At 45.6% G+C, this 22189-nt stretch overlaps 2 protein-coding genes across 6 annotated transcripts; both read right to left on the reverse strand.

The window, feature by feature from the left end:
• Positions 1-3878: 3878 nt before the first annotated feature.
• kif22 (kinesin family member 22) lies at positions 3879-12847 on the reverse strand. 3 transcript variants are annotated; one of them, XM_041236669.1, is made up of 14 exons: positions 12642-12847; positions 11510-11720; positions 10649-10776; positions 10302-10462; positions 9392-9601; positions 8929-9159; positions 7981-8134; positions 7726-7837; positions 7403-7535; positions 7082-7286; positions 6461-6525; positions 6009-6209; positions 5293-5352; positions 3879-4329 (listed from the first exon to the last, which is right to left on the reverse strand). In XM_041236669.1, exons 2-14 carry the CDS (start codon positions 11716-11718, stop codon positions 4300-4302), a joined length of 1899 nt encoding a protein of 632 aa, XP_041092603.1. In that variant the 5' UTR covers positions 11719-11720; positions 12642-12847; the 3' UTR covers positions 3879-4299. The 3 variants fall into 3 exon arrangements, 1 of the variants encoding a protein (XP_041092603.1); XR_005948048.1 differs by having other exon boundaries at positions 4305-4329; positions 5525-6209; XR_005948047.1 differs by having other exon boundaries at positions 4307-4329; positions 5481-6209.
• Positions 12848-14586: 1739 nt separating this feature from the next.
• On the reverse strand, positions 14587-20004 carry LOC121305148 (CDP-diacylglycerol--inositol 3-phosphatidyltransferase-like). Of its 3 annotated transcripts, none has more exons than XM_041236686.1 (6): positions 19992-20004; positions 16765-16899; positions 16302-16455; positions 16055-16136; positions 15145-15226; positions 14587-14824 (listed from the first exon to the last, which is right to left on the reverse strand). In XM_041236686.1, the coding sequence occupies exons 2-6, from the start codon at positions 16856-16858 to the stop codon at positions 14661-14663; spliced, it is 576 nt and encodes a 191-aa protein (XP_041092620.1). In that variant the 5' UTR covers positions 16859-16899; positions 19992-20004; the 3' UTR covers positions 14587-14660. The 3 variants fall into 3 exon arrangements, with proteins under 3 accessions (XP_041092620.1, XP_041092621.1, XP_041092619.1); XM_041236687.1 differs by lacking the exon at positions 19992-20004 and adding an exon at positions 18267-18409; XM_041236685.1 differs by lacking the exon at positions 19992-20004 and adding an exon at positions 18263-18409.
• Between the last annotated feature and the right edge of the window lie 2185 nt (positions 20005-22189).

The following is a 22189-nucleotide window of genomic DNA, read 5'->3' on the forward strand; positions in this document are numbered from 1 at the left end:
GGATGAGAGAGAGATCATTGGAGAGAGGGAGAGTGAGGAGAAACGGAGAGAGGGGGGAGAGAGAGAGATAGGGGGGGGAGAGGAGGGAGAGGAGCGGGGCAGAAAGGAGGGTGTGAGCTGGGAAAGGTCGTGGTTTGAGGAAGAGAGGGGAAGGTAGTGGGCTTAACGCGGGGGGGGGGTTAAGCGTGGGGTGTGTCGTGTTTTTTGTGTCTTCGGGTAATCGATTGAAAACGCAGAGCGGAGCAGAATGAGATCGATAGCATCAGATACAGAGATTGAGATACTCGCTATAACATCGTGGTTCAGATTAAAATCTCTTGAGATTTAAAGATTTACGGGGAGGGGGGTGGTGGGGTCCTTATCGGGGGTCCTAAATCATAAGTTATTGAGCAGAGGGGGAGAGGGGGGGGGGAGAGAGGGGGAGAGAGAGGGGGGAGAGAGGGGGGGAGAAAGAGGGGGGGTGGGGGGGGGGGGGAGGGAGAGGGGGGAGAGCAGAGAGAAGGCTGGTTTGGGTGACGCAATATTTCAGATACAGAGCGAGATGGAGAGAGAGAGAGTCCTAACTCGAACCCAAAGCCGACTTTCGACGAGGGCTGATTATCTATCTATCTAGCTATCTATAATTAAGATTGATTCTTCACACACCCCTTGGGATCTATTAGATTCATAAGAAGACGTCTTTAACAAGAAAAATTAAGAGCGTTCTTTAACAAAAAAAATCTCCTCTCAAGTTAAGCTCCTCGCTCTTACAGGTTAGGAGGGGAGAGGAGAGTACCTGTATCTTTTCTCTCCTCACTGTTGTATGATAACAGCCAATCGTTTTGCTTTCCCCGCCCCTTTTTATTTAGTCAATGACAGGCCAGCTGCAATGGGGGCGTGGTTTCAGACTGGCTGTTCCGAGTGCAATTCACAGAACTTGAGTATTAAAAATGACATTAGAAAAAAAAATAAATGCATTTCAATTACTGATCTGTACAAATTATAGGGTTAGAAAAACGCATCGCTCCCTATAGAGAACTAACTTCAGCTGAACTAAATTCAGCTGCTGAATAATGTTCCCCCCCCCCTTGTTAACATATTGAATTGCACCCCCTCTATTAGAATTAACTCACTCAGCTTCATAGTGTCCAGTGAACAGTTGCTGAATAATGTTCCCTTGTTAACATATTGAATTGCACCCCCCCAATATAGAATGAACTCCCTCTGCTTCAAAGAGTCCAGTGAAAGCTGCTGAATAATGTTCCCTTGTTAACATATTGAATTGCACCCACACTCCCCTCTACTAGAAATATAGAATGAACTCCCTCAGCTTCATAGAGTCCATAACATTGAAAGCTGCTGAATAATGTTCCCTTGTTAACATATTGAATTGCACCCCCTCTATATAGAATGAACTCCCTCAGCTTCATAGAGTCCAGTGAAAGCTGCTGAATAATGTTCCCTTGTTAACATATTGAATTGCACCCCCTCTAATAGAATAGACTGAACTCCCTCACCTACTTCCCCCCCCCCCATAGAGTACCAGTCGAAACAGCTGAGTATATGTCCCACTTTCCCTTGTTAACCATATTGAATTTGCAATTGCACCCACCAATCTATATAGGGGGGGGGAATGAACTCCCTCAGCCTCATAGAGGATAATTTTCCCATTGTGAACATATTGACACACCCCCCTTATATAGATGACAGATTCATATAGTGGCGGAAGCTGTTCCCTTGTTAATATTGATGGCACTGGAAGATCTAGACATGACTCCTCAGCTTCTAGAGGTCCAGTGAAAGCTTGCTGCAAAAATAAGTTCCCATTGTTAACGGTGGGACCCCCCTCTATCTAGAAGTGGTGACCCCACCCCCTCTATATAGAATGAACTCCCTCAGCTTCATAGAGTCCAGTGAAAGCTGCTGAATAATGTTCCCTTGTTAACATATTGAATTGCACCCCCTCTATATAGAATGAACTCCCTCAGCTTCATAGAGTCCAGTGAAAGCTGCTGAATAATGTTCCCTTGTTAACATATTGAATTGCACCCCCTCTATATAGAATGAACTCCCTCAGCTTCATAGAGTCCAGTGAAAGCTGCTGAATAATGTTCCCTTGTTAACATATGAATTGCACCCCCTCTATATAGAATTCACCCCCTCAGCTTCATAGAGTCCAGTGAGAACTGCTGAATAATGTTCCCTTGTTGTTATATTGAATTGCACCCCCTCTATATAGAATGAACTCCCCCAGCCTCATAGAGTCCAGTGAAAGCTGCTGAATAATGTTCCCTTGTTCTCGTATTGAATTGCACCCCCTCTGTATATCAGCTTCATAGAGTCCGGTGAAGCTGCTCATATGGTCCCGGTAGAAAGCTGCGGAATAATGTTCCCTTGCTAACATATTGAACTAAACCCCCTCTATACAGAATGAACTCCCTCAGCTTCATAGAGTCCAGTGAAAGCTGCTGAATAATGTTCCCTTGTTAACATATTGAATTGCACCCCCTCTATATAGAATGAACTCCCTCAGCTTCATAGAGTCCAGTGAAAGCTGCTGAATAATGTTCCCTTGTTAACATATTGAATTGCACACCCTCTATATATAGAATGAACTCCCTCAGCTTCATAGAGTCCAGTGAAAGCTGCTGAAATAATGTTCCCTTGTTAACATATTGAATTGCAAACCCTCTATATAGAATGAAGTGATTCAGCTTCATAGAGTCCAGTGATAGCTGCTGAATAATGTTCCATTGTTACAATATTGAATTGCACCCCCTCTATATAGAATGAACTCCCTAAGCTTCATAGACGTCTTGAAGCTGCTGAATAATGTAAAATTGTTAACATAAGCAAGCATAATTCTTACAATAATAATAATAATGTCTACAGCTTCATAGTGTCCAGTTATAGCTGCAGGAATAATGTTCCCTTGTTAATCATATTGAATTCCCCGCCCCTCTATATAGTCAATGAACAGGTCAGCTGCAATGGGTCCAGTGGTTTCTGACTGGCTGTTCCGAGTGCAATTCACAGAACTTGAGTATTAAAAATGACATTAGAAAAAAAAATAAATGCATTTCAATTACTGATCTGTACAAATTATAGGGTTAGAAAAACGCACCCCCTCCCTATAGAGTGAACTCCCTCAGCTTCAGCTGAACCAATGAAAGCTGCTGAATAATGTTCCCTTGTTAACATATTGAATTGCACCCCCTCTATATAGAATGAACTCCCTCAGCTTCATAGAGTCCAGTGAAAGCTGCTGAATAATGTTCCCTTGTTAACATATTGAATTGCACCCCCTCTATATAGAATGAACTCCCTCAGCTTCATAGAGTCCAGTGAAAGCTGCTGAATAATGTTCCCTTGTTAACATATTGAATTGCACCCCCTCTATATAGAATGAACTCCCTCAGCTTCATAGAGTCCAGTGAAAGCTGCTGAATAATGTTCCCTTGTTAACATATTGAATTGCACCCCCTCTATATAGAATGAACTCCCTCAGCTTCATAGAGTCCAGTGAAAGCTGCTGAATAATGTTCCCTTGTTAACATATTGAATTGCACCCCCTCTATATAGAATGAACTCCCTCAGCTTCATAGAGTCCAGTGAAAGCTGCTGAATATGTTGTGGGCGGGTCTCTATTGTTAACATATTGAATTGCACGGCCCCTCTATATAGAATGAACTCCCTCAGCTTCATAGAGTCCAGTGAAAGCTGCTGAATAATGTTCCCTTGTTAACATATTGAATTAAACACCCAGCGATTTGTTTTTCCACTTTGCACAAAACTGACTAAAATCAAACATGAAATAAACAGTGTGCTGTTCCTGCAGCTTCCAATATACATTTCGCTGTTTCTCTCTTGATTAGGCAACATTAAATAAAAGATCTCAATTCTGTTTATATATATTTTCTTTATTTAGTCCTAAAATCCAGCTGCACAGCAGTAACATAAAATAATGAAACTCAATTCTCTTCAGAATGTAGTAAAAAACTAACACAGACTCCGAGAAGAAGGGATTATACTGGAGCGTCAAACTGAACAGGATGTTAATAAGACTCATATTAGCCCAGGCCAGGTCAGACAGAGGGCTAGAGAATGAAACACACTCTCAGTGATCAGGAGACGCTGAATCGTCACGTGGAGTTCTGTATGAAGAACGACTGCAGACGTGCCCAAAAAGTTGTTTATTTGCCAGTTAAAAAACAGAAAGATTTAAAAATAAAGACAAACAAAACAAAAAGCATTTCATAGACAGCAGGAACACTAAGATAATAAAACAATTGAAATGTATGTACAGCGTGCGACGTGAAGTCAGAGAACTATCGTGCTGAGGATATTTGCCTGCGAGAGAGAGAGAGAGAGAGATTAATTTAGAAACTCCAGCTAGAATAATTTTCCAAGGTTGGTTCGCTGATCCAGTGGTCAAAGGGGTCTTGATACAAATCCTGGCTCATCCGCTGACTCCCTGCGTGTGTGTGTGTGTGCGTGGGTGTGCGTGCGTGCGTGTGTGTGTGTGTGTGTGTGCGGGACTTCATCCCCACGAGAGGCGAGAGAGAGAGATTAATTTATCCTTGTGCTCTGAGGGAGTCTTCCTTGTGCGGATACTAAATCCTGACACGCACGCTGACTCCCGCGTGTGTCGTGCGTGCGTGCGTGTGTGTGTGCGGGACACTGAGTCACTTCACCTCCTTGTGCTCCGTCCTTTGGACGAGACGCAAAACAAACGAGGTCCTATTGGAAGAGATTCTGCAGCAGCAGCAGCTGTAGAAGATGCAGAGTTCACCCTCCTAGTCTCCAAGTCGCTTTGGATAAGAGTTTGCTAAATGGCTCATTAATAACAACAACACTATATCTTAATCCTTGTTATTAATGACACTGATCAGGAGAGTAAATTCAATAATAATTCTGTATTAAAACTCCCCTTATTCAACGATGACTAACACACAGTTTATTGCAGTTCTTCCTTTAGATGTGATGTCATTCTCATCCAGTGTGAAGACAGAAGAGGCTTCAACGCTGCCACATGCACAGCTACTGGACCCTCGCGGTCCTGACCAGAAGCTTGGTCCTGTGAATCTTCTGAACCCTCATTTCAAACGGGTCTTCACCAACAGAACATGCACTAACCCTGACCTGTTGCATCTTACTCTATATTAATATTATTAATAATAATATTTAGCCCTTGCTGAAACCTGCACTGTTTAAATATGGATCTTCCACTGTAACCCTGTGCTGCCCTGGAACACTTCTGCGATACCACCCACCCCCCCCAGGCTCAAACCCCCTTCAGAATTCCCATCTTACCTTTAGAAATGAAACGAGCAGCTTTTCTGAAATGCCTTCTATTTTTTGTAAGTCTTCCACCTGCAAAACGGAAATGAAAAAATGAAACATTTAGAAACTGTGCCTTAAATCTAAAAGATAATGAAAACAATGCACTGAAATAAACTTAGTACACACGCTATATGAATCCTCCCCTCCCCTCTCCTCACCTGTGTGAAGGCCCCGTTGATCTCTCTCCAGCCCCTCTCCTCACCTGTGTGAAGGCCCCGTTGATCTCTCTCCAGCCCCTCTCCTCACCTGTGTGAAGGCCCCGTTGATCTCTCTCCAGCCCCTCTCCTCACCTGTGTGAAGGCCCCGTTGATCTCTCTCCAGCCCCTCTCCTCACCTGTGTGAAGGCCCCGTTGATCTCTCTCCAGCCCCTCTCCTCACCTGTGTGAAGGCCCCGTTGATCTCTCTCCAGCCCCTCTCCTCACCTGTGTGAAGGCCCCGTTGATCTCTCTCCAGCCCCTCTCCTCACCTGTGTGAAGGCCCCGTTGATCTCTCTCCAGCCCCTCTCCTCACCTGTGTGAAGGCCCCGTTGATCTCTCTCCAGCCCCTCTCCTCACCTGTGTGAAGGCCCCGTTGATCTCTCTCCAGCCCCTCTCCTCACCTGTGTGAAGGCCCCGTTGATCTCTCTCCAGCCCCTCTCCTCACCTGTGTGAAGGCCCCGTTGATCTCTCTCCAGCCCCTCTCCTCACCTGTGTGAAGGCCCCGTTGATCTCTCTCCAGCCTATGATCAGCTTTGCCTTCTTGTCTCCGATCCTCTGCAATCCCTTCAGCTCTTTCAGGGTTCCTGTGTTCAGGAGGCTCAGGATCCGATCCCGGGATTTCTGCAGGACAGAGGAGTCCAGACGAGTCTCCCAGTTCTCCCAGTTCTCCTTGCCTTCCGGAACGTGGGACTGGGAACATGGAACAGGCAGAGGACACACACAGAGAGACACACACCAGTTTTAATGAGAGACTGAAAATCATTGCAAATCTACAGTAATTTAAGGTGGTGTTTTTTTTCCTGTTTCTCAGTATCAGGCGCGTCTCCCTCTGGTGGTGTGGAGTGTGTTTCATTTTCCTGCACTCTGTATGACAGCTGCTCCCCCCTCCCCTCAGTTTTAGATACGCTAATCTGTGGGGTGTGTGCGTCTCTTATAAGTACCTTCATCTTCATTTGCTCAGCTTTGCAGCTCACGATGGCGTGAGTCAGAGGCAGCACTGGAAGCACTGCAGAAGGAATAAAAGAAAATATAAAATTTTAATATACAGCACTAGACCCTGATATTGATGAGATCCAGCCCTCTGAAATGTCTTTATAATATACAGCGCTAGACCCTGATATTGATGAGACCCAGCCCTCTGAAATGTCTTTATAATATACAGCACTAGACCCTGATATTGATGAGACACAGCCCTCTGAAATGTCTTTATAATATACAGCACTAGACCCTGATATTGATGAGACACAGCCCTCTGAAATGTCTTTATAATATACAGCACTGTCTTTACCGGATACAGCATCTAAACCCGCGTCTTGCCTTGAGTGGAGAGACGATGGCTTTGCTGCTGTGTTCTCGTGGGCTTGTCTTGTGCTGGTTTTGCGTAGCTCTGTAGAGGGGTTGCTTGTGGTTCATGAACGGTCTTGGGGCTTCGTCTGGTATGGGCAGACGACGTACTGGCAGCTTGCGGCTCTCTGCCTTAGCGAGATTGGCGGCCGTGCGCTTGCTCCTCCACTCCCTTCTGCAACTTCTCTTCAGCTTCTACGGCTGTGCTGGTCTCTTGCCTTGCAGTGGAGAGACGATGGCTTGCTGTTTCTTGGGCTTGGCTGTGCTGGTTTTGCGTAGCAGGGAGGGGTGCTTGTGGTTCATGAACAGGTCTTGGGGCTCGTCGCTGGCACTGGGAAGACTGGCAGCTTTGCGGCTCTCTGCCAGCAGAGATTGGGCGGCCAGCGCTTGCTCCTCCAACTCCTTCTGCTTCTCTTTCAGCTTCTACGAGAGAGCGAAGTTAATGAGACACACCTGATCTTGTTAGCTATGCACACCGCGATTAACCATGAACTCCTCCACACTGTCCCGGGCGGTGCTCGGAGCGTGCGTTTCTTCACCTTGATCTCCTGCCTGCTCTCCTGCACGGTCCGCAGCAGTTTCAGCCTCTCTTTCTCTGGGGTTCCCATCATCATCTTCTCCAGGGTGAGCAGCCTCTCCAGCACAGAGGGGTCACACACCTCCATAGGGGGGCTAGAGAGAGATAGAGAGATCTCTGAATCATTGCTGGAGCCACAGTCCAGTATAATATATAAAACTATGGCTATGGAAATTCAGTGTAAATACACAGCAATCAGAGACAGTGAGTGGAAATAGTTACTGGAGACTTAACAGTTGAACGGATAGGATTGTTATTATTATTGGTGATGTTTTTTGTCCTGACCTGTGCGCTGTAGGAGACACGGTCACATCAGCGGCGCGGTCATGTGACTGCTTGGCTCTCTTCTTGGGAGCATTTTCATTGGGAGCGCTTTCCTCTCGCTGCCTCTTCAGATCTGAGAGCGAGATACAAATAATGTTCAATTAAAACTAGTTAAGTTACTCAGAGTTCGGTTGGAATGAAAGCCAGCCGACACACGAGGGGGTCCCCCAGGACCGAGTTTGAGAAGTCTAGTCGCCGCTCCCCTGTCCCCCTCACCGGCAGCCTGCAGGGTCTCTCTGGTGAAGGGCTTGTTCACAACCTGCTTGGACCTGGCAGCGAAGTTGAGGGCGGTCAGGGTGTCAAAGTAATATTTCTGCTCCGGAGCGATGTTTGTGATCATCACGCTGTGAGCCGATCCACCCAGGGAATCCTGCAATCAGAAAACAGAAACAGCCTGTAAACCTCACAGCTCTCCACTACACTGGACTCAGTGCTGAGAGCAAACCGCTTCATATTCGACTGTGTCAGACCAGGGCCGACGCTACAGTGTTCCCTTTCCAGTCCGACATCTGGACCCTGTCCCACATCAAAAAGACGTCAAGCGCGGGTCTCTAGTCGTTTTTTCTCCAGAAAAAGCAGAGAAAACCTTTCAGTGGCCGAGTGAGACCGATAGGAACCGAAAAAAGGGTGTATCTGAGCAATACAGAGAGCCCCCTGCACCAGAGAGATAACACGGACACACACAAAGGAGAGAGCTGCTTCCGCACCCAGCGCTCAGAACATCACAGACACCTGCAGAGCTTTTTGAGATGTTACACTAATAAAATAATGACTCGGATCACATTATTGAGGAGTTTGGTGACAAAACGAGTGATCAGGAGAGGATTTATCAGTGCGCATGTCTATAAAGAGGCGTGTGAACAGCGAACAAGGGGTGGGGCTTGGCTGGAGATGCAGTGCTGAGTGTCCTTTTGCGGTTTGGTGCCTTTTAAACTGGTTTTACTCCGAAACAGTGCATGTGAAAATAAACATCTGACCCCACAAGCTCCGAAAGGGTTAATAAGACACACCAGAGCTTGTTAGCTAGACACACTGGGGGGCTGATCAAGCTGCTAGTGACACCTGGACTGGATCACACTGCTGTGCAATAGGAGTCTGATTCCCAGCCCTGCCAGTTTATATAATTAAACTCTGAGTCTCTCTCTCTCTCGGGGTCCTGTTTACCTGAAGTAGTCTGGTGAGTTTGCTGTCTCTGTAAGGCACTCTGGCCAGACCCTGGTTCAGGGAGTCCACCACTTTGCTCAGCACGAACAGAGAGGAGTTGATGGCCCCGCTCTCTTTCAGCCGGATTCCCTGGTTCCCGGTCCGCCTGTTATCCTCCGAGCCGGCCAGGTCGATCAGGTAGAGCTTCCCGGTAAGCTGTCTGAAGGGAGGAGACCGCTGGGACTTGACTACCTGCGAGAGACAGGAGAAAAGAGACAGGGGGTGCAATTCAATATGTTAACAAGGGAACATTATTCAGCAGCTTTCACTGGACTCTATGAAGCTGAGGGAGTTCATTCTATATAGAGGGGGTGCAATTCAATATGTTAACAAGGGAACATTATTCAGCAGCTTTCACTGGACTGTGGGGGCAGCACGCTCCCAGCAGCAGGGCAGTGTGGGGGGGGGCTGCACGGTCACTCACCCGGATCACCAGCACAGTGTGGCTCCGGCTGGATCGCGTGTTCAGTTTGGTGCTGGCCACGGTCCGGTTGTGGCTGGCCGGCAGGAAGTGGCTCTCGAACTCCGAGAAGGAGCCGATGGCTCGCTGGGTCAGGCCCGGGATCAGGATGTTCTTGTCTTTATCCTCTCGGATCGGGAGGTCCAGGTCCCGGGGCTCAAGCAGGTCCAAAACCTGGAGAAAATCAGCGTGTCAACTGGTACTTTATACATTAAATCACAGAAGCTGAAATTAAGTTTGAGTAGAGAATTAAAGCATCTTTGAGCAGGGTTAGAAACTCACACTAGCCCTGCTGCTGCTGCTGCACCCAGTCCTGGGGTTCAGAGCTCCCCTCAATGAAGTCTAGTATTATTAATATTGCAATGATCAGGAGCCAGGAGTTTGAGCAGGGTTAGAAACTCACACTAGCCCTGCTGCTGCACCCAGTCCTGGGGTTCAGAGCTCCCCTCAATGAAGTCTAGTATTATTAATATTGCAATGATCAGGAGCCAGGAGTTTGAGCAGGGTTAGAAACTCACACTAGCCCTGCTGCTGCTGCACCCAGTCCTGGGGTTCAGAGCTCCCCTCAATGAAGTCTAGTATTATTAATATTGCAATGATCAGGAGCCAGGAGTTTGAGCAGGGTTAGAAACTCACACTAGCCCTGCTGCTGCTGCACCCAGTCCTGGGGTTCAAGCTCCCCTCAATGAAGTCTAGTATTATTAATATTGCAATGATCAGGAGGCAGGAGTTTGAGCAGGGTTACAAACCCACACTAGCCCTGCTGCTGCACCCAGTCCTGGGGTTCAGTTCATAATGCAACCCTTCTCCTTGTTGTATTGAAACGGTCAGGCTGTGCCCCCCCTCACACAGAGCTGGTTGTCTGCTGGTTTACCTTCTCGTTGTAGATCTCCAGGTAGGACATGCTGACGCTGTGCTCCCACTCCTGACTGGCCGGCAGGCCGCTCTGCTCCCTCACCATCTGGAACACGTCCCTCACAGCCCTGGGGATCACGCCTGGCTCCTCCGCTCCTCCCAGCATGGTGTGAGTCTTACCTGAGAGACAGAGAGAGATTACACACACACGCGATCGATCGTCACAAACCCCAAGCAGCCGTTTCTTAATTCACTCTGAACCGTAAATCAGCCCCAATCCACACCAGCGACCCTGGAGACAGAGAGAGAGAGAGAGAGAGCGAGAGAGGGAGGAGAGACGGGTCAGGGCGGCGCTACTGGACTCACCTGCCCCTGTGGGCCCGTATGCAAAGACGCTGGTGTTCTGGCCGGACAGCAGGTGAGATAGAACCGGCTTCACCGAGCCTGTGTACACCTCCAGCTGAGAAGAGGTCTCTCCATAGAATGCATCAAAACTGCAGAGAGAGAGAGAGAGAGAGACAGAGAGAGATCACATCCCTGAACACACACACACCAGCATTAACATCCTGAGAGAGGGAGAGAAAGACAGAGATCATCATAATGCTGGTTATCATTACAAGGCTAGGAATCAGACTCCCGCTGCACAGCAGTGTGATCCAGTCCTGCTTTCACTAGGAGTTTAATAATCAGACTCCCGCTGCACAGCAGTGTGATCCAGTCCTGCTTTTACTAGGAGTTTAATAATCAGACTCCCGCTGCAGAGCAGTGTGATCCAGTCCTGCTTTCACTAGGAGTTTAATAATCAGACTCCCGCTGCACAGCAGTGTGATCCAGTCCTGCTTTCACTAGGAGTTTAATAATCAGACTCCCGCTGCAGAGCAGTGTGATCCAGTCCTGCTTTTACTAGGAGTTTAATAATCAGACTCCCGCTGCACAGCAGTGTGATCCAGTCCTGCTTTCACTAGGAGTTTAATAATCAGACTCCCGCTGCACAGCAGTGTGATCCAGTCCTGCTTTCACTAGGAGTTTAATAATCAGACTCCCGCTGCACAGCAGTGTGATCCAGTCCTGCTTTCACTAGGAGTTTAATAATAAGACACACCTGAGCTTGTTAGCTAGACACACTGGGGGCTGATCAAGATGCTAGTGAAACCTGGACTGGATCACACCGCTGTGCAACAGGAGTCCGACTCCCCTCCCTGCAGCACATTCAGTTCAAGCTCTTACTGGTAGCTCATGGTTTCCATGCGGTTTCTCCAGTTGAGGATTTCCAGGGACCGGTCTCCCGTTCCCCGCACGCAGGGTCCCTCCTTGCCCTCGTCTTCGCGGCTGATGTAAGGGCGCAGCCTCACCGCCACACGAACCCGAGTCGGTGCCGGGAGAGGCGGCTTCTTCCCCAGCCCGGCTTCGGCCACGCTCGCCCGCTTCGGTGGCATGGCTTTTGAGAAATGAGAAAAGTGGAAAATTGATGATTATTGGATGATAAATCAGTGCAGCTTTAACGAATCGACTTGCGTGTTTATTTTGGCATTTGATATTTAGTCTTGCATTTTTCAAAACACGTTCTCCAGCATCTACGATTTATTTTAAACTACAAATAAATAAATAAAACACACGAACAAAACCAGCTTTGTTAAAACGAAGTGCGTTTCGCAAGATCGCTTACAATGGGCGACGATTACTTTTTAAATGTAATAAACAGTGAGAACGTTGCCCTGCCCTAACTAAAAAAGATAATAATAAATAAAAAACGCATTATAAAAATACAGGCAAGCAAAACTTAGTGTAATTATACACGCCTGGACTCAAGCCGATTAGCTAGCATATAAACACCACTGCAAAAAATAAACTGTACAACACAACTTGTTAGCACGAAGTCAAAACCCAAAATCGATTAATTCGTGTTTCAACGGGTCCAATTTTATGTATAATAATATTATTAATAATAATAACGATGCATTTATCTTGCAAGGCGACTTTGCAAGCAAGATTCAGCTTAGTTTACAGCAAGTGCAAATTATAATTTATATGCAATTCAATTTATACTTAAATTAAAACGAAACGACAGTCTGTTTGCATGCAATCGTTTTCTACAGAGAAATAAAACGCATCGATTAAAATAATATAAATATAAATACAACGACGTAATACTAGTGACGTGTTCTCCCCGAGCTAAAACTATAAATATAACCGCTACGAGTTGCTTTTATATCAGTAATTAAAACGCACGTTTAAAACATTTATTCTCAATTTCGGACGGTTTGTTTGCTGAACATTTATTTGTTAAATAAATAAACAATAAAGAATAAAGAATAAACGCGGACCGGGCCGGAGCCGTTACCCGGATTCACAAACTCACCTTTCTTTATAAAATCCGTCCCCGGTCCAGAAAAATAAAACAAACTCCGAATCTCTTCGATTATCACTTTATTCCCGGTTAAAATCGACGTTTATTTAGTGAAAAGTTTTATTTCTCTATTTTTTCTTTAACACACGTCCGTCTCGAGCCTTCTCTTCATTTCTCTTTTTTTTGAATTTCGAGCGTCGGCCAATCAGAACGCAGACCGGACGTGACCTCACCGCCGAACTCACAGCAAGAACCTCCCACCAGTGGCCACTTTATTAATAATAATAATAATAATCTGCTTATTATTATTAGGAATACTTATGTTGCATAATATTTCATCAATAGCCATAGTTTTATATATTATACTGGACTGTGGCTCCAGCAATGATTCACACAGCCCCCCTGAGTTTCAATAGCCATAGTTTTATATATTATACTGGACTGTGGCTCCAGCAATGATTCACACAGCCCCCCTGAGTTTCAATAGCCATAGTTTTATATATTATACTGGACTGTGGCTCCAGCAATGATTCAGACAGCCCCCCTGAGTTTCAATAGCCATAGTTTTATATATTATACTGGACTGTGGCTCCAGCAATGATTCACACAGCCCCCCTGAGTTTCAATAGCCATAGTTTTATATATTATACTGGACTGTGGCTCCAGCAATGATTCAGACAGCCCCCCTGAGTTTCAATAGCCATAGTTTTATATATTATACTGGACTGTGGCTCCAGCAATGATTCACACAGCCCCCCTGAGTTTCAATAGCCATAGTTTTATATATTATACTGGACTGTGGCTCCAGCAATGATTCAGACAGCCCCCCTGAGTTTCAATAGCCATAGTTTTATATATTATACTGGACTGTGGCTCCAGCAATGATTCACACAGCCCCCCTGAGTTTCAATAGCCATAGTTTTATATATTATACTGGACTGTGGCTCCAGCAATGATTCAGACAGCCCCCCTGAGTTTCAATAGCCATAGTTTTATATATTATACTGGACTGTGGCTCCAGCAATGATTCAGACAGCCCCCCTGAGTTTCAATAGCCATAGTTTTATATATTATACTGGACTGTGGCTCCAGCAATGATTCAGACAGCCCCCCTGAGTTTCAATAGCCATAGTTTTATATATTATACTGGACTGTGGCTCCAGCAATGATTCACACAGCCCCCCTGAGTTTCAATAGCCATAGTTTTATATATTATACTGGACTGTGGCTCCAGCAATGATTCAGACAGCCCCCCTGAGTTTCAATAGCCATAGTTTTATATATTATACTGGACTGTGGCTCCAGCAATGATTCAGACAGCCCCCCTGAGTTTCAATAGCCATAGTTTTATATATTATACTGGACTGTGACACCCTCCAGCCATAGTTTTATATATTATATGATGTGGCTCCAGCAATGATTCAGCCCCCCTGAGTTTCAATAGCCATAGTTTTATATATTATACTGGACTGTGGCTCCAGCAATGATTCAGACAGCCCCCCTGAGTTTCAATAGCCATAGTTTTATATATTATACTGGACTGTGGCTCCAGCAATGATTCACACAGCCCCCCTGAGTTTCAGTAGCCATAGTTTTATTTATTACACTGGACTGCGGCTCCAGCAATGATTCAGACAGCCCCCCTGAGTTTCAATAGCCATAGTTTTACATATATTATACTGGACTGTGGCTCCAGCAATGATTCACACAGCCCCCCTGGGTTTCAATAGCCATAGTTTTACATATATTATACTGGACTGTGGCTCCAGCAATGATTCACACAGCCCCCCTCAGTTTCAATAGCCATAGTTTTATATATTATACTGGACTGTGGCTCCAGCAATGATTCACACAGCCCCCCTGAGTTTCAATAGCCATAGTTTTATATATTATACTGGACTGTGGCTCCAGCAATGATTCAGACAGCCCCCCTCAGTTTCAATAGCCATAGTTTTATATATATTATACTGGACTGTGGCTCCAGCAATGATTCACACAGCCCCCCTGAGTTTCAAGTCTCTCTCTCTCTCCTCACTGCGATGTTTCCAGTCTCTTTCTTCGCTCGGCTGTGTCGATGGTGGCAATGTTTCGCGATGCTGCGACAAGGTGAAGGAGGCTGATAACGAATTTCAGAATCGCGAATGGCACGCTCAGCCAAAACACACACCGGAATAATCCGGCCGGCAGGAAACCCACTGAGAGAGACAGAGACAGAGAGAGAGATGGATGAAGGGACTGTATTGTATTACAATGCATTGTATGTATTGAACTGAACTACATTATACTATAAAGCACTATATTGCATTGAACTATATTGTAGTGTACTGTGCTGTATTGCAGTGTGCTGTACTGTATTGTATTGTGCTGTATGGCAGTGTTCTGTATTGTACTGTGCTGTACTGCAGTATGCTGTACTGTATTGTGCTGTACTGTGCTCTATTGCACTGTGCTGTACTGTGCTGCATTGTACTATGCTGTATTGTATTGTACTGTGCTGTACTGTATTGTGCCTTACTTCTTGGCCCCTCATAGAAGCTGAGCAGGTACAGCATGCAATAGAAGAGTTCGTTTCCGGCACACATCAGAGAGAGAACGGGCTGGAACAGAGAGAGAGACATGAGAGAGGTGAGGGGCTGGTGGCACATAGAGCTAATTGGGACCATGTCAGGGGGGTTTGGGGGGGGTGTGGGGAGTGGGTGTGGGTAACATCCCTCACCCCACGTCCACGTCCCAAACCCAGGGTGTGGGGTGCACCAATGCCACCACGGCAACAAACCCCCGTCCCCCTACACCCCACCGTCCCACCTCCCATGGTGTCACGTTGTCACCACCTGTGGGTCCGCGATCGGCCCTCAGGGTGTATGTGGGGTGCCCCCACCCACACCTCGACTCCCACGTCCCAACGAATACTGCCCAAGCGGGGGGGTGTTGGGTCCATGGGTCTGCACACAAGGCCCGGTAAGCCCATCCCACAAGCAAAAAGTACCGACACCCCACACCCCACGTCCCACAACCCCACATTGTGGTGCAATGGTACCCACAATGCAAACAAAGCACCAGGGTATACAACAATCCCCCGCGATATACCTACATCACCTGTACATCGCCACGTCCCACATCCCACCTACACCCCAGGGTGAAAGGGTGGGGGGGGGGGTACCACTTGGGCGGGCGGGGTGGGGTGCAGGGTGGATGGTTTGGGGTGGGTGTTGGGTGCAGGGTGCAGGGTGTGGGGTGTAGGGTGTAGGGTTTGGAGTGGGGTGTAGGGTGCAGGGTGTAGGGTGGATGTGGGGTGCAGGGTGTGGGGAGTGGGGTGTAGGGTGTAGGGTGTAGGGTGCATGTGGGGTGCAGGGTTTGTAGTGGGGTGTAGGGTGTAGGGTGCAGGGTGTAGGGTGTAGGGTGAAGGGCGGGGGGGTGTTTTGTACCCGGGAGGTGTAGTAGAGCCTCAGCAGAGGGTTTCCTGACAGCTCGATGGTCTTGTGACTGGAGTTGCCTTTCATCATGGAGCTGAGGAGAGAGGGGGAGAGTGGAGGAGAGCGAGGAGAGAGGGGGAGAGAGGGGGAGAGCGGATGGGAGAGAGGGGGAGAACGGAGGAGAGGTCTGTGTTAATGACGTCAGTGTAGACAAAGTCAGACAGACACACAGACACGCACACACACAGCAGTCTCGTACCTGTGCAGGTATATCCAGTGACTGGCCACGTCGATGGTCATGCTGAGCTGGAAGAGTATGGTGCATTGTGGGTAGAGCAGAGACAGGTTGACCAGCAGGCACATGGTGGCACAGCGGTCTGTCAGCATGTCTAGCATCGCCCCGAACTGCGTCTCTGAGAGAGGAAATACAGAGCTATTGGGAACTACAAGACTACAGCCCCCACAATGCACCGTGACCGGGAGACTACAGACCCCCCAGTGCAGCAGCAGGTCTAGAATCGCCCTGAACTAAGTCTCTGAGAGAGGAAATACAGAGCTATTGGGAACTACAAGACTACAGCCCCCACAATGCACCGTGACCGGGAGACTACAGCCCCCCCAATGCAGCAGCAGGTCTAGAATCGCCCTGGACTGCATCTCTGGAGAGAGAAAACACAGACTACAGCCCCCATGACGCCTCACGGCCAGGCGGGCACTCTGACCTTGGTGCAGCAGACGCGCTGCATACCCATCCAAGTCATCGAGCGCTGCGCTGAGGAGGTAGAAGGACGAGGCGAGCAGGGGGCTGCTGGGCATGAAATACAACGAGATGACAGTGACGAGAATCCGAGCATAACCTGAGAGAGAGGAGGGGGGGGGGGAGAGAGATCACATCACTGTGCATACACTGGCATTAACAACCTGATAGAGGGAGAGAGACAGAGAGAGGGGGGGAGGGAGAGAGAGAGAGACAGAGATCACATCCCTGTCCACACACTAGCATTAACAACCTGAGAGATGGAGAGAGAGACAGACAGAGAGAGACAGAGAGGGGGAGGGAGAGAGAGAGGGAGGGAGAGACAGAGAGGGGGGGAGAGAGATCACATCCCTGTCCACACACTAGCATTAACAACCTGAGAGATGGAGAGAGAGAGAGAGAGAGAGAGAGAGAGAGAGAGAGAGAGAGAGAGAGAGAGAGAGAGAGAGAGAGAGAGAGAGAGAGAGAGAGACAGGGTGCGCTACAGAGATAACAGCACATTTCCGAAGCGATTTATTCGGTGATCAGAGAGTTAAAAAAAATTCTCGTTCCGAGCCGCTCTGTTACTCGGTTATACTCGATTATACTCAGTTATACTCAGTTACACGCAACCGCAGATATACCGAAACAACAGGATGACAGGACTCGAAACTGCGTGAAGACTATTGCGTAATTATCCGAAACGTGCGTCCGGAGAGTGCCGGACTGGCTCTACAGTTCCTCCGCCGCTGTAATGTGTTTCATACCTGCCTTTGAAATAATTCAATAATCGCATCGTTTAATAGTGAAACCTACAACGCGATAACTAGCCCATTGAAATCACCCTTAGTCACTTTATTTAAAAAAAAGGGTTAGGGCAAACTATGGTAACTGAGTTTGTAACCATTTATAAACTCCAGAAGATCAACTAACTTTTTCGTTCTTTTTAAATACTATAAAGGTCCCTTATACAAAATAGATATTAGAGCACTTTAAACTCATTAGTTAATACTTATGTTTATTTTTTAAATTCACATTGTATTATAAACGTAACATATAATATAAAACATATCTGATGTAACTCATTCTGCTTCTTGCTTTGTCACACATCGCCGAGAGTCAAAGAAACATTCTCCCGTCCAGTAGCCAGGTTTTGTTCGCATTAAACTGCCCCGTTAGTGTGATCGCCCCCGTTAGCAAACGCTTGCGGGGAACAGACGTCGGAGGACATCCTAAACTGGACACAGTAAATGCGATATATGATAATGCGATGCGTTGATAATGCGATACTTTGCAACGCGGTGTTTGATAATGCGATACTTTGCAGTGCAATGCTTTATAATGTGATACTTTGTAATGCGATACTTTGTAACTATTGTAAATCGCCCTGGGTAAGGTTAGTCAGCTAAAACATAATAATAATAATAATAATAATAATAATAATAATAATAATAATCGTTTAGTTTTAGTTTGTGAAATTCTACCGACGGGACGCTGGTGCGAGATGGAGACTCCTATCGGTGGCGGGTTGGTCAACCTGCCCCGTCGCTCCGGTTGTTTTGCAGCGTATGGCTGCGCGGTAGTGGATGGGAGAGGCGGGACTGGGAGTCAAACTTCCAGCTGAGCTGAGAAGTTACTAGATCACAGAATCACAGAGAGAGAGAGAGAGAGAGAGAGAGAGAGAGAGAGAGAGAGAGAGAGAGAGAGAGAGAGAGAGAAACAAAACAAGTCTGCATCACCACCGGGAGCCACGTACGTTACCGGGCAGAGATTTACACGAACACCCCCCCCCCCCCCCTCCCCCTCCAGACACAGCAGCGCTCAGCCAGACCGTACTGCGCAGCCCGGTTAATGAATTGCGCGATGGGACAGCGCAACAGCGATAGACAGCACGGCGGCAGCGGTAGCTGCTTCACGGCACAGGTGCTGTTAATGAGAGTTAAGGAGCGCCATGTTGCGTGATTATTATTGTGCACTAAACACTAAAGCGCAGAGTCTCATTAAATTTTTTTTTTTTGCTATACTGGCAAAGAATAGATCAAGAATCGACCCAACAATCGGAGTCTCAATCAATTCACGATTCTACCGAGTGCGGTGTCCACACAAACAAACGGTACTCTCAAAAGGAGCGCCGTTTCCCCCCCCCCCCCCCGGGGCCAAGTGATTCACCAATCCGAGTCGAAGAAACGGGAACATCATCAAGCGCTGCCCGAAAACGAAGTAATTCGAAAAATTTGCAGCGTTCTGGCTGAAGGATCGAGACAAAAAAAAACAATGGACGAAAACCGCCCAAAAACTAAACTCGGAACGGAAATCCGAAATGCCTCGAAATAGGGAAAAACGGCTCTAATAATTTATCGCGATTTTATTTCAATCGCGTCGACCCAAAGTATTTTCGACACTCGAAAAAAAAACAATCAAGAAATATCGCAACGTAAGGTCGCCAAATATCAAGACGATCGACGAGGAGAAACAAATCTCGTACAACCAAAATCCGGGAATCGACCACGATCGACGATCGAACCGCCCCGCCGCCTCCCGTTCCCCCCCCACGCCCTTCGACTGCAAGACCAGTTTCATCGTATAGAAATCAGATCAAATCGTTACGAAGAAAAAAGTTAGTCGAAAGCAAAATCAAATCTGGTCGTGGTCCGACCTCCCCGTCAGGTCGCCAAGTACCAATCGCAAAAATCGGTCTCTTATCGACAATAACAGGTATTTAATCTCGCTCGAGACAACCCGAGCCATTTTTTTTGTTTCTAACGTGACTAAAGTGGGTGGCAGTGTCTTCTTCAAATTCTTTTTTCGCAATAAAATTTCAAAATCGCGGTTTTTCGATCTCCCGAAACGGTTATAATAACAAAGATTTGATTTCGCGTCTCTGTACAGAATAGCATTTAATTATTTTAACATAAAAAAAAAAAAAAAAAATAAGAAAAAAATAAAATAGCAATAATAATTATAATAATAATAATAATATAAATAATAATAATATATAAAGATTAATAAAATCTAGATTGCATTGTTACTATTGTGCTATGCTTTATTAAGAAAAGCATATAATTTCACCCACCTTTCAAAAAGAAGAAAAAAAAAAAGCCATCATTTAAAGCGAGGCAGGCAAAAAAAAATTTTAATAATTTAAACACTTAATAATTAAATAAATTAATTATAAAAAAAAAAAAAAAAAAAAAAAAGAAAAATCGCCTTAACCGATCAAGTTGGGCACGAGCCTTGCTCTTCTTTTGCACCTCTTTCATTTTTTTTATTTTTATTTATTTATTTTTCTGATTGGGGATAAAAGCAATAATTAAAAAAAAAATAAACAAAAACAACAATAAAACAATTAAAAATAATTAAAGTGCGCGTCCTCTTAGATAAGAGGAGAGTCTGGAAAAATGAAGACGGGGTCCCTTTAAACCGACTGGGTGACGTCACTGAAGCAGGTGGGACTGAACCACTGTGGACAGCATAGGAGAGGGGAGGGGGGTACAATAATTATCCTTTAAGTTAAGTTTATTTATTTGGGTATTATAACAAATTAAACGGCTGCAGCAGCGATGGCGTCTGTTAATATAAACTTAAACAAGTCTTACTTTAGCAACGCTCAACTTAGGTAAAATATTTACGATACTTTTTGGACTGTCTAAAGTCAGAATTGCCCTCTAGTTCGACGCTTGCCCGAAACGGACGCGATAACCCTCCAGAAATGTCACGCAAATAGCTTTTAAATAAAATAAATAAACTAATAAATAATTATGAGTTCGTCAAATTAATAATTCGGGTTTAATTGTGATTTTAAGAGGCAACTGCTAAGAAAAACGACTTCCTTAGCAACGGCTTCAGCAGGACGGTCCCCTTGACAACGGAGCCCAAGCGACATTTTTTAAAATGGAAACAGTTTGAAAAATTCACAGATTTTATTTGAAATCCGTGATGTTAAAACGTGTTGCTTGAAATATACTTTGTTATTCACGTTTATAATCAAATTTTAACGCTTTTTTTTAATTTACGCTTTTGAAAGCCGGGCAGGACGATTATGATTTAACACGATGGAGGGGGGGGGGGGGGTTACAAACTGTAAAATTGTCAAAATAGGCACATTTTTAAATCGATATATTATTGTATCTTTTCGTGATTCGCGTTGTGATTTGTGTTATTTTAAAACTTTAATTAAAAAAAATAAATAAATAATAGAAAAAAAAATAACACTCCCTGTTTTTGGTTCGTCCCAACGGCGATGACGTTTGTTTTTGTTTTTGTTTTTGTTTTTTTCAGGCTCGTCTTGAATACTGTGCACAAAAATATATATTATAAAACATTTCAGAGGGCTGGATCTCATCAATATCAGGGTCTAGTGCTGCATATTATAAAGACATTTCAGAGGGCTGGATCTCATCAATATCAGGGTCTAGCGCAGTATATTATAAAGACATTTCAGAGGGCTGGATCTCATCAATATCAGGGTCTAGCGCAGTATATTATAAAGACATTTCAGAGGGCTGTGTCTCATCAATATCAGGGTCTAGTGCTGTATATTATAAAGACATTTCAGAGGGCTGGATCTCATCAATATCAGGGTCTAGTGCTGTATATTATAAAGACATTTCAGAGGGCTGGATCTCATCAATATCAGGGTCTAGTGCTGTATATTATAAAGACATTTCAGAGGGCTGGATCTCATCAATATCAGGGTCTAGTGCTGTATATTATAAAGACATTTCAGAGGGCTGGATCTCATCAATATCAGGGTCTAGTGCTGTATATTATAAAGACATTTCAGAGGGCTGGATCTCATCAATATCAGGGTCTAGTGCTGTATATTATAAAGACATTTCAGAGGGCTGGATCTCATCAATATCAGGGTCTAGTGCTGTATATTATAAAGACATTTCAGAGGGCTGGATTTCATCAATATCAGGGTCTAGCGCTGTATATTATAAAGACATTTCAGAGGGCTGTGTCTCATCAATATCAGGGTCTAGTGCTGTATATTATAAAGACATTTCAGAGGGCTGGATCTCATCAATATCAGGGTCTAGTGCTGTATATTATAAAGACATTTCAGAGGGCTGGATCTCATCAATATCAGGGTCTAGTGCTGTATATTATAAAGACATTTCAGAGGGCTGGATCTCATCAATATCAGGGTCTAGTGCTGTATATTATAAAGACATTTCAGAGGGCTGGATCTCATCAATATCAGGGTCTAGTGCTGTATATTATAAAGACATTTCAGAGGGCTGGATCTCATCAATATCAGGGTCTAGTGCTGTATATTATAAAGACATTTCAGAGGGCTGGGTCTCATCAATATCAGGGTCTAGCGCTGTATATTATAAAGACATTTCAGAGGGCTGGTGTCTCATCAATATCAGGGTCTAGTGCTGTATATTATAAAGACATTTCAG

This window comes from Polyodon spathula, chromosome 42 (genome assembly GCF_017654505.1).
Source record: "Polyodon spathula isolate WHYD16114869_AA chromosome 42, ASM1765450v1, whole genome shotgun sequence".
Taxonomy (NCBI): domain Eukaryota; kingdom Metazoa; phylum Chordata; class Actinopteri; order Acipenseriformes; family Polyodontidae; genus Polyodon; species Polyodon spathula.

Excerpts from the sequence above, each read along its gene's own strand:
- kif22 (XM_041236669.1), bottom strand. The coding sequence starts at position 11,718 with ATGCCACCGAAGCGGGCGAGCGTGGCCGAAGCCGGGCTGGGGAAGAAG. Across the intron at positions 8,135-8,928 it reads AACTCACCAGACTACTTCAG|GATTCCCTGGGTGGATCGGC; the intron begins GTAAACAGGACC and ends TTCTGATTGCAG. Across the intron at positions 7,536-7,725 it reads GTGTCTCCTACAGCGCACAG|CCCCCCTATGGAGGTGTGTG; the intron begins GTCAGGACAAAA and ends ATCTCTCTCTAG.
- LOC121305148 (XM_041236686.1), bottom strand. The coding sequence starts at position 16,858 with ATGCCCAGCAGCCCCCTGCTCGCCTCGTCCTTCTACCTCCTCAGCGCA. Across the intron at positions 16,137-16,301 it reads CACTGGATATACCTGCACAG|CTCCATGATGAAAGGCAACT; the intron begins GTACGAGACTGC and ends CTCTCTCCTCAG. Across the intron at positions 15,227-16,054 it reads GGCTCTACTACACCTCCCGG|CCCGTTCTCTCTCTGATGTG; the intron begins GTACAAAACACC and ends TCTCTGTTCCAG.